General features: G+C 48.1%; 1 protein-coding gene across 1 annotated transcript in view; it reads right to left on the bottom strand.

The window, feature by feature from the left end:
- The window catches only part of LOC144948553 (mannosyl-oligosaccharide 1,2-alpha-mannosidase IB-like), a 448,029-nt gene that overhangs the window by 284,765 nt on the left and 150,896 nt on the right, over positions 1-12,368 (bottom strand). The window contains exon 2 of the mRNA XM_078878122.1: positions 8,920-9,016. Within this exon, the coding sequence (XP_078734248.1) occupies positions 8,920-9,016 (97 nt within the window). The remainder of the gene's footprint in view (positions 1-8,919; positions 9,017-12,368) is intronic.

Below are 12,368 nucleotides of genomic sequence, written 5' to 3'. Positions count from 1 at the left end.
AAAATGTTGAAATGGCTTCTCACGCACTGCTCTGACTAACCCAAACAACAAAAATAATTTCACCAGGTAAGGCCCACTGAGCTATATAGCTCTTTTTCAGAAGTGACCAGGCCACAAATGACACCTCAACCAAGTGGCTCATCGTGCGGACATTTATAGCAGCCACATACTCTCAAACGAACGTTGATTCGAAATGTGGCGGGGAAAACCCCAAGGACCTAGAGAAAAATCCACGCAACCACGGGGAAAGAGAGAGAGAGAGAGAGACGCAAACTCTGCCCGAGCATCACAGCCCACTGTGCTTCTGGATGATCATCAGAGAATGCTTAGAAGAGGACACGACCCAAAGTCAACCGGAGCGCCAGATCAATTCACCAAATTATCAGAGTAACGTTGACCCCCACGTCGTTGCAGCGTTTAAAATACGTTCAGAAGGAGAGACGTAAAAATGCCTCTTGAATCCCAGCCGCCTCCCGCAAGGCAGTGTCCTCGGTAAAGATTTCCGATTGTATTAAACCTATTCAACTATTTTTATTTTACCAGGCAAGGCCCACTGGTACAGAGGTGTGACCAGGCCATTTCAGTTAGAACACAGGAGAGTTCTAACTTGCGTGTGGAAAGTAAGTGGACAGTTAGGGGGGGGGGGTGGAAGGGGAAATAAATATAAAAATACGACATCCTTGATTCCTTTGGGAACGCAGTCAGAGTCGGGTTCAAATTTTCACTGCCACCACGGGATTCCACAGCGCGTTCAGGAGGAATGTTAACTACATTTTCTGTTATACAGGAGGTCGTGGGTTCGATCTCGACCCCGACGCCTGCTGTATATTTGGAGTTTGCATGTTCCCCTCGTGGTCACGTGGATTTTTCTCCAGGACCTCTGGTTTTTTCTTCCACATTTAGAATCAACACGCGTTTAGAACGTTTGGCTGCAACAAATTTCTACGTGATAAACCACTTCGTTAAGCCATCATGTGTGGCCAGGTCGCTTCTGAAAAAGATCGATATAGCTCAGTGGGCTTTACCTGGCAAAACAGAAATAGTTTAGTTTCATTTCCACCACTGCCAAATAGCTGTGACGTAGCCGGGAAGCCGCCTCACCGCGGCGAAGAATCCCGACCGTGCGGTACCAGCGGGTAACCGAGCCGGGTCAGCGTGGCGTCCGCAATATCCGCTACAAACCTTCCGCCGTCCGGACGCGCGACGTGCGTGTCCCGCTGCGTTAACGTGACGCTCGCGCACAACAGTGGGTCTCTCCCTCCTCCCTCCCCCCACCCACCAGGCGCGTTCCTAGACGGTGCTCTGGCGGCGTGTGCCTCAATGTCACACTTTAATGTCGCTAAATTCTTCTCGTCGTTAATGAAGCTTGAAATTCATATCGGGCAGCCGGGCGACGAGGCAGCGGTGGGTGTTTCGGCTGAAAAATAACTCCTGCGTTTTTGTTTTGTTGTTGTTGTTGTTGTTGCATCTTTTCATTTAACGCAGCATTAGGAAACCAGGATTGGTTGCGCACGCGCCTGTCAAGCAGCATTGTGAGTCGGTGGGTATTGCAGGATGTTATCGCGTTATACCGAGACTTTCCATTCCGTCGCCTCAATGGCCAACACCACCCCCATTGCTCTGCATGGCTTTGATGCGCCAAGGAGACGATGGTGGCCTCTCCGCCAACCGCTTCAGAACAGCAACCGATCGCTGTGCCACACACCTCCCCTCCACGAGTAGAGAATTAACGACAACCCACACGGCGTGACCGCGGCCCACCTGAACCAGACAATGGAACCACCACATCGTGAACAACTGCATCCTCCGCCCGCTGTCCGACGGACTGAGCGGCATTGGTCGCAGCTACTCCCGAAGCTATCGCATGGCTCACAGACTTAAACGTGGACGTGTGATCTTTGGACGTACTTTCCATATGCTAGAGGAAGCATGGCCGACAAATGGCAGTAGTGTGGGTGAGTTGAAGATGTATCTGACCTGTCCATACTGGATATCTTTGAAGAAGAGCTTCATAGCTCATCAGATTCCTCCAGTCTAGAGAAAGATTCTGATTCTGAGATCTGTTTAATTCACTCATACGTGTGGGTTTTCTCCCGGCACTCCAGTTTCCTCCCATGCAAACATATAGTAATGATGAATTAGGCTACATCTCTAATCAGAGTGATGTCAACTGCATTTATATTTACTATGTTTTCAATACCCCACGTCGTACACTATTCTCCAACGAGAAGAACACACATTTGCCATGCCCTGTCCCTGTTCGCTGATGAATGGCCACTCTCTGAAATATTGTAAAAAATCTTAAAATAATAATAAAAAATTACGAAAATATTTTCTTTCGAGATTCATAACGATGCTTGTGATGTTAAGTAAATCAGTACTTAAAGACAAAATTTTGCAAAAACATTAAGCAGGACGCTCTTAAAAAATAATCATGAGACTCCTTGATATGCCAATTTATATTATTATTTCAACAGTTGGGTGTTTAATGAGTACATCAAATATCCGGGTCATCGCAATGATCGCTGCTGTGTGGGAGTTGTTTTGCTGTTGAGAGATGGACACATGCCCTGGGAAATATGGAATTTCCACCAGTGGTTTAGGACTACAAATAACAGATTTCTTCTCAATTGTAAATTCTAGTTTTGGAATGAATGTGATGGTGGAACATTTTTGTTGTGTTTTTCTACACTTCTGATAACAGTTCCACGTGTTTTTAAATATATTTTTTGGCAATGTGTCACGTAAAAAAACCCATCTTGTAACGCAAAGGCTTCTGATTTAAAGACTTTAATATTATTTGTTCACTGCGGCTGGGTGGACCAACATTACTTCCTGCCACCAGTGCCTAAGTATACATTCCAAAAGGGGCCCAGCTAGCCGCACGTTTGATTTTCACTTAGTTGAACGTGGTACAATTGTTTATATGAATTAATTATTCCACTTGTTTACGCAAGACATGCTTCTTTGGGTCTCAAGAATATTTTCAGTAGGGTCCCTGCCCATTTTTTTTACAGTAAGCGGGGCGGGGGTCGATATTGTTGTGCGTAATCTAATCGAGTAACATGCAGGGTACACTTTCAGCATTTGGGATGTTTTTTCTAAGCACAAGTTTCATCGTGTTTATTGTTTTAGCCACGAGAGGAAACCGGAGAACTCGCAGGAAAGCCATGCACAACACCACACAGAAAGGCACCCGAGTTAAGAGTCGAACCTAGGCCCTTATTGCAGTGAAGCACGAGTGTTGCCACTCTGCCAGCAGCTGTAATGGCTACAAACGTAAGCTGACGGACTTACGATGGCGAGATGTTCACTACCTCGCCTGGAATACAGGAGGTCGTGGGTTGCATCCCGACCCTGACGCCTGCTGCTGTATATTTGGAGTTTGCGTGTCGCTCTCCCCGTGGTCGCGTGGATTTTTCTCCGGGTCCTCCAGTTTTCCCTCCACGTTCATAATCAACTTGCGTTTAGAGTATTTGTCTGCTTTAAATTTCCACACGATAAGCCACTTCGTTGAGCTATCATTTGTGGCCAGGTCACTTCTGAAAATAGCTACATCGCTCAGTGGGGCCTTACCTGGTAACAACACTCTGCAGAGCACAAAAGAGCAGCATCCAGTATTGGGGGCGATAGCCCTGTTGACGAAGTGACGCCTATTGACGTGGGTCTTGGACGTTTTCATTCGAGGCCCTTTTCCTTCGCTTTTGACGCCGCCAGGCTCTGCTGAGCTACGGGAATGGAAACGACGGTTCCCGTGACCAAAACCCTCCAGACGGTCCCCTGCTTGTTTACGCCAATGCTGATCGGGCGCCTCCTATCAGTTTCCTGATGGCCTAATTGTTTCTGTATCTCGGTGACGCATGGTTGATTGGTAAATGTGCCCAGATCAGCAGAAACATAATAACGGTGGCGGGGGGGGAAGAGACCCAAGGCTTAGCACACAAAGCCCACGCTAGTACCGTGCATTAAGCAATCCTGAGTGAGAGGTTAAAAAAATAAAACTCTTTCAATGCATGACTGTATGGATGCGAATTGATCGCCATAATGGACTACATTTATTTAACCGTCCGTCATAATCTAATACCCGTGTTTTACCGGGAAACGCAAATTGGACAAAAAAACTCAATACTGTAAATGCAAGCGGCGGGCGTGTGTGTGTGCGTGCGCGTGTGATTCTGCGCGTGTTTCTAAACATACGCGCACGTATCAGTTTGCGAGCGGTGGCGAGGCGGTTTGCACCCTGCGCTGTGACCCCGTGGCCTGGGTTCAATGCCTCGGCCGTGCATTTCAGCGGTACGTGATTTATTAACTTGTCTACCCGCCTCCCCCCCCCCCTTGCTACCACTAAGTAAGCTCAGCCTCAAACGAGCGGCTGGAAAGATACAGTCCGCCAGCCAGCCAGCCAGCTCTTGGTCTTATCATCCCCTTTGTCTACATGCTGGGCTACACAAATTGCCCCGATGGTCTAGAGCAGTGGCTCATTACCTCGATCGTAAAATTATTTTTTAATAAATACATAGGCTTGATGAAACAGAGAAGTTGTTTCGATGTAAAGCTTTCGTGACTGCAGGGATTCATCTTCTTGGTTCTTTCGGTAAAGTCACGTAGAAGGGAAATAATAAAATAATAAAAATTAAACATAATAATTGTATTTTATTCAACGTAATAATTGTATTTTATTATGTTTTATTTTCATTATTTTATTATTTCCCTTCTACGTGACTTTACCGAAAGAACCAAGGAGAGAAATTGTTACTTGCGGGCTCGTGCTTAATTTGTTTTTTCGATGATTTACCTTCTAAAAAAATCTGCCCACGTCTCGCACCCCCAGAAAGGGCATCTGGCACCCCAGGGGGTGGGAAGGGGTGCGTGATGCACCCCAGGTTAAGAAGAACCACTGCTCTAGAGCGTTAAATGAGGGTGGGCGGGGGGGGGGGTCTTTGATTATCATATAAGGTGGAAGATGAGATGCCGAGAAGCAGCTGCTTGCACTGCGGTCGTGGCTGTCGAAGCCAAAACGTGGAACACGTCGAGAAACGGTTCTCAAAAGCTTTGCTCATTGGCTGGCGGCATCCCAAGCATCCCCACGGGGGCCACTCCCCCCGTAACCCCCCAGTGCTCGCTCGACATCCTCGACACCATCCTCCTGGAAAGGAAGGGCCCCTTTTGCACATCTTGCGGTGCATGGCTATATCTCCCCAAGTACACGGACCGGGTCCTCCCGTGTCCCCCCCTCCACATTTAGAATCAACATCACGTGTTCAAGAGTATTTGGCTGCTATAAACAATCCACACGACGATAAGCCCCAACTTCGTTGAGCCGTCGTCTGTGGCCTGGGTCGCTTCTTAAAGAAGAGTTTCACGGCAGCTCAGTGGGGGGGGGGGGGGGGGCCTTAGCTGGTTAAACAAAAACAAAAAGGTGGGAAGAAACAGGAGCGAGCCGGGAGAAAAACCCAGGCGTGTGCGAGGGGGCAACGCTCGCAAGCCTCTCGCTGCCACGCAGCGCACCTTGAGGTGGGGATTCTAACCATTGGAACCTCATTTGCCAGTTAAAAATATGATAATTTTTTTTTTACCCTTCTATCTGGCAACAAAACCGACACCTTTTTTTACAAGGAGTCATGTTTGCATAGACCACAATACCTGCAGTCATAATGCAAACAAAAAACATAACTCTGATAATGTGCACTGTCCTTGAAGTTGATTGGTCCACACCTGTCTCGGGTGTGGATCAATCAACTTCAAGGACAGTGCACATTATCAGAGTTATGTTTTTTGTTTGCATTATAACTGCAGGTATTGTGGTCTATACAAACATGACTCCGTGGGGATTCTCGTTCGAGGAGGGTGGTTGAGCGGGAGACAGCATCACCTGCAGGGATGAAGCATGCTTGCCAACCTCACCAGCCATCCATGCTACAGTGTCATGTCAGGGAGTTCCTTCCCCCTGTGCCGTGGGTATTCTCTGGGCACTCCGCTTCATTGCTCCGGAGGCGGGGGGCAAAACACGCACTCGCGAAGGATGTAAACCAAACATCCCGAGCAAGACACTGACGAATTTCATAATGAAGGTTTTTTTTTTTGTTGGGTTAGATCGTATAAAAGCATTCGCGTTAAACTGAGAAAATTGTTGTTTGCGGCCCGTAGGCTAAACAGTAACGCGGGGTAAACGGTAAATGAATAACAATTGTATAGACGACACGTATAAGGCGTGTTATTAAGTGTGACCGGTGCGCAGCGGCAGCAGCAGCAGCTTCTCTCAGGCTGTCGTTAACCGGGCTGCCAATCACGCGTCTCAGCAGGAGCTGTCGCATCCTGCGCTGCAACAGCTCCTGCTGCTGCTGCTGCTGGGGGGGGGGGGGGTGGACGATGCGACGTTCAAGTTTGCATTGTGTTCATTACCTCCTCCCCCCCCGCCCCACGTCGCTCCACCTTTCGAGACCACGCGACGCTACAGCGATGGCTCTGGAGTATCGCAATCCTTGTTGATCATGAATAAATCCGATGAGCCATGAAGCTCTTTGGCGCAGATGTCCAGTAGGAGCGGGGCAGAAAGTTACGACAAACAATGCCAAAAAAAAACGATTGGAGTGCAAAGCATAGGAAAGGAAAGAAAATCACTAAAATGAATACGTTAAATATATTAGACGATTGAATAGGTGGGCTAGGTGAATACATGGGAAGTGCATTCTGCTTGTATCTTTGTTGAACTTCTTTTGCACTGTACACAGTCAACCGCACTGGCCTCAAATGTCCGTGATTCTGCTTGGAGTTGTTTTAATGTCACCACCGACGTGGCCGCGATGGAGCCACGGTTCGGTTCATCACCTCCGAGTCGTCCTCAACACTGCTGCCCTCGTCAGCACAGCCTCAATCCTTAAACAAATTCCACCCCCACTCCATGTGCCCCAACCCACGTGACGCCCCCTTCCACGTGCCCCCCCCAACCCCCACGCGCCCCCCCCCAACGCGCCCCCCCCCCAACGCGCCCCCCCCCAACGCGCCTTTCCCCCACGTGCCCCCTCTTCCACGTGCCCCCACCACGTGACCACCCCCTCCCACGTACACCCCCCCAAACCCCACCCCTCCACGCACCCCACCCACGCGCACCCTCCCCCCTTGTGTATCTCCCTCCCAAGTGCATGCCCCCCCCTCCCACGCGCCGCCCCTCCCACGTGCATTCCCTCTCACACGCCCCCTCTCCCTCGTGCCCCCCCTCCCACGTGCCCCCCCTTCCACGTGCCCCCTCACACGTGTCCCCCCCCCACCCCACTCACGTGCCCCCCCCCCTCCCACGTGACCACTCCCCCCAGTTGCCGCTGTTGTTCGTCGCGTCGGAATCGGAAAATCGGAAGCCGCATGCCCTTTGCCCGCACCCTCAAGCGAAGCTACTCAGCAAAAAAATTCGTCGTGTTGCAGCCCATAGGCTAACAGGCAGTTCTGGGTAAATGTTAAATGAATAACAACGTTACATATGTCATTTACACGTTTTAAATATATATTTATATACCATATATATTAATCCTGGTTGGTCGTTGACTCAGCCCATCATTCCTCCAGGGTCAACAAAATAGGTACCAATTTGTGGATCGGTCCAATAGTGGTTGTCAAATGAATAGACTTGCCCCCCTCCCCGCCGTCCAATAGGAATGCTGAATTTCCACCACGAGTTGTAGAAAGGATATTTGTACCTACCACCTCAATACTCATTCGAGCAATAACAGTGGCTATATTTCGATTTAAAGCTTTCGTGATGGCAGGGATTCATCTTCTTGGTTCTTTTGGTAAAGTCACGTAGAAGGGAAGTAATAAAATAATAAAAACAAAACATAAAAAAATATAAAAGAATATAAAATAATATAATAATATACAAAAATAATAAAGTTATATAATATTTGTTTATGTTTTATTTTTTTATTTTATTATTTCCCTTCTACGTGACTTTACCGAAAGAACCAAGAACAGTGGCTATGTACGCATGTATGTTGAACTTCTTTCGCACCGTACGTAGCCAACCGTGCTAATGGAACTACGACAGCATGACATGACATGTGTGCACCTGTACCTGTAGGTTTCCATTTCAACAGACGCACACACACGCTACACATTTGTTAAGGTATATTGTAATGCTGTTGGCAAGGACATATCTGAACCTACGCCCACGCGCATTTTAACGAATGGGAAAACGGTTAACATGCTTCCCTGTGCGAAATCTAAAAAGAGTCCTTTTGTTAGTTTTGCGCATCTTGGCATCAGGATAGAAATTTGCCTTTGCACGTCATACAAACACATGACCTGAACCAGGATGCACAAACATCGTCTTCCAATGATAAACTGGACCACGGGTGGCCCAAAAGACAGCATACATAGGCTCATCATATTTATTTTAAGACTGGCATTCTTTCAGTTAATATTGCATCGATTATGATCATTAATATGATGACACTATGATACTTTTCAGAATGGAAAGAAAATTTACTGAATTGAGATAAAGCACAATTGATGAATGTTCAAAGATGACACGTGTGTAATATTAAAAAAAAAGGTCCAAACTTCATTTCAAAAAGTAATTTATGAAAGCATCAGTGTAAATGGAAGTCGATTTAAACAATTGTTAAAACAAAATAAATAACCCTATTTGTCATTTGTAAAAAAAAAAATTTACATAATGACCCTATGTGTCCTGACTTTTAGGCCTCCCTGCATATGCAAATGATACATACGTAACTTACCGTTGTACTTACCAATCTCTTTCTCACATAGTGGCAGCAGCAGTATGTTGACCTTCTTTCGCACCGTACGTAGCAAACCGCGCTAATCGGAGGCGCGGGAAATTGCTTTGATTTCCCATAGGGTGTCCCTAAAACAACGTGTGCCAGGATTGAGGCCTCGTGTGTCGAAGTGTTGGAGAGAACTCACCAAAGATGCTGGTGGCGTGCGGAATCTTGGACAAAGGCTGCAGCTCATTCGCGCCCCAGGCGTAGGTCTTGTAGTTGTCCCACGCAAACTTCATCATCTGAAAGACAAAAGCAAAAACACCGTCTCGTTTGAACTCAAAACAGTTGTAAGGGTGGTACCCATCTTAGGCTCGGGCTTGGATTCGAATACCACCGGTGATGAGACTTTTTACCGGAACTATGAACCTCGGATGAAACCTCCGATGGAGAGCACGCCTAGCACGCTTGTCAAAGGAACAAGCGATTCATCCACGTAGCATAACACACTGCTGGGCCAAGTGCTGTTGGTGAGAAGACCTCGCCCCCTTTCAGAGTGGCAAGGAACGTGCCATGGTGGTTGGGCTAGCACAGGAGTTCCGGGCAACCAAAATAATGAGAGGACCAATTTCTATTTTTTCGAATTCGGTTGAAAAAAACAACAGCAACCTCAGTATTTCAAGAATCAAAATGCGCCGCGTGCTGAGTACGAGAAGGAGGTCCTTAAATAAATAACGTCACGAAGGCAGTCCCTAAAGAACCGCACGTGGCTCCTGATCTGCAGGTTGCCAACTGCTGGGCCAGCGCCATACATGCACCCCTGGCTGGCTCGTGGATCTCCCAACCCCTCTCCATGCAGTTTGGTCGGTCATGTTAAAGTCTGGGAAGTTGTACTCGCAACCCGTTTCGCAACCACCTACTCCCGTTCGGAGAATTAGCACGTGGGGCTCTTGAGGCCCAGTTTATAGCAGAGGGCAAGCTTCTATTTGCAATGTAGCCCCTGCGTTAGCGCACAAGGGGAGGCTGTAACCGGGAGTTGAACCAGGCGAACCGGCGGCTCTGCGATGAGCACAGTCGGTCATCGGGTCGGACCAATCGCTGGTTGGGTCACTTGGGTCATCGAACACATCCTTAAAATAAAGCAACACAACCCACTAAAGGAGGAAAATGGTTGGAGCCAGGCGCAAACGTCGCAACGCGTGGGAACAAGCAGAGGCGCTTCATCACGCGTGAGAGAGGCTTGAGGCCAATGTCTCTTAATGGAAATCGCTCGCGTCAATACGGCACTGCGTTCATCAGCCTGCTAGTAGTGGGAGGTGGGAGGGGAGGTGGAGGAGGGGGGGGATACAGGCACCTTTAAAGCGGGGGAGAGTGGGGGGGACATTAATGCCGACCCGCATCAATTATGACTCCGCCTTAAGTCAACAGCCGTTTGCCTCATCAGCAGGGTGAGCGTGGCTCCGGTGAGCGCGCGGCCCCCATTCAGGTTGCTTGGCGGGGCTTTAAGAGAGACAAATCCCCCGACCTTGCTGACCCCACTCGGAGTCAATAGCTGCAACTCGCCCGTCACGTCCCGTTGCAGAAGTCATCAACTCGGCTCAAGCGGCAGCCGCCGCGCATCTCAATTCTGCACCGAGGCGGCTCGCCATCGGCACCGGCCCGGTAGCGTGACTACCATGCCGGGCGCCATGGTGGTGAGATGTTGACTACCTCGCCTGGTGCACAGGATGTCGTGGTTTCGATTCCGACCCTGACGCCTGCTGCTGTTTATTTGGAGTTTGCGGTGTCTCTCTCTCCGTGGCCGCGTGGATTTTTTTCTTCCGGGTCCTCTGATTTTTACCTCCTCATTTAGAATCTTTTGGCTGCAATAGATTTCCACGCGATAAGCCACTTTGTTGAGCAATCATTTGTTAGAGCCAGGCCGGCTTCTGGAAAAGAGCTATACAGCTCAGAGGGCCTTACCTGGTAAATTAATTGTATAGTTTCATTCATACGAAGGAAGCGTAATAAGCGTGGGGGCTGGGGGTGGCTTGCCCCCGTGGCCAAAGCCACGAGTTGGGGCCCTCTTGACAACCACCATGAGATTTGTTTTCAACGACAGGTGTAAATAAACAACAACACTTATATAATGACGCGACTAGGCAAGAGGAGCCGCGGTATATAATAGCCTCTAGGTGCGACCATACGAAGGGACACATCAAATATCGGTGCCCCACCTGACCGATTGCCACAACTCCTTGGGCTAATCGTGGAGTGAACTATGCCACAACACTGCAGTTGGACCAGGAGTTGATCTTCACAGAGTCACAGATGTTCCGTGCAAATCGGCCGAACGAGCCGTCACCATCGAATTACCGTACTCTGCGCATGAAAGGTGGACTGAGTTTATGTTTTATCGAGGTTGTGTATTTGAGTTCATGTATGGTTGAGGTTGTGTATGACTTTGGTTACGTTTTGCTGAGATTGTGACCTACTGGACATCCGTGCAAAAGAGCTTCATAGCTCATCGGATACCTCCAGAATAAATATAAATTCTGATTCTGTGTATGATTAAGGTTGTGTATGACTGAGATAATGCATGAGTAAGGTTGTACGACATCTCGATATGTGTATATTTGAGAAACGAAGTTTCGGTTTCAACAACCTTTGGATGTATTACCATAACTTTATACAGAAAGCAAAAAATCGGAAAAAGATAAGTACATCGAAATCAATAAATAAATGTGTAATTCTCCAATCTACAGTACTGTATAAATAATAATAACATTCTTTTCCTTCACTATGTTTTTTAACATCTAAGCAATTTTTTTATTTTAATATTGTACAGTATAAAATATGACATTCTTTTCAAATTAAATTGTCTTTGTTCGGGTTGTCCTTCCCCACGCTTCTGATAGGCACAGTTGACTAGATACGGTGTGAAAGAAGTTCAACATACTTGCAATATGAAAGATAAGTAATGCAGTGTCTATAGCATGAAGTGGTAAATTGCGAAGCCTGGGAACACATCCTCATCGTTCTACTCTTATAATGTATCCAATATACGACGTTTCAAGAAATGAACAAAGCTCCAGGAACGCATATACTCAATATATCGATGCATTTACTCTACTCACACGAACTTGGCTTAATCGTCGGTGGCTGAAACCCAGACTGGTGGTGCCGTTCTCACTGCATGATACTGGAGTTACTATCACACCTCCCAGAGCCAGCCATCAACACGCCTACATTTTTTTTTTCACCCAGCCCTTGCCACCCCACTGCTGCACAGAGGACTGTTCACGGCGTTTGTTGCTTGACGGCGCTGCACCGCGCTGGTCAGCGTGGCACGGCGGAGAGGGGAAAAGCAAAAGCCGGTCAAGATGTCGATCGCCAGTGACGTTAGCCGGGTTACAAACTCATCTCGACGGGTTTCAAAGTGCAGCGTGCCACCACCCCCTCCACCTCACCCACGTGTGTATTTACCTATGATGTATCTGTACACGTGCACGGACACTGGCAGCCGGGTGGCGCGGTGGTAACGCTGGTGGCTCAAAGAAAGTTAGCGCCTGCGTTCAATTCCCAAGTGGGGCGCCCTTCCTGTGTGGATGTTTGTTAAATTCCCCCCATGTTGGGCATGGGTTTCCTCGGCGCTCTCCAGTTTACTTCCTCCCT

This window comes from Lampetra fluviatilis, chromosome 50, assembly GCF_964198595.1.
Source record: "Lampetra fluviatilis chromosome 50, kcLamFluv1.1, whole genome shotgun sequence".
Classification (NCBI taxonomy): domain Eukaryota; kingdom Metazoa; phylum Chordata; class Hyperoartia; order Petromyzontiformes; family Petromyzontidae; genus Lampetra; species Lampetra fluviatilis.
The sequence above is the reverse complement of the archived record's forward strand: the minus strand, read 5'-3'. Positions and strand labels throughout refer to the sequence as shown.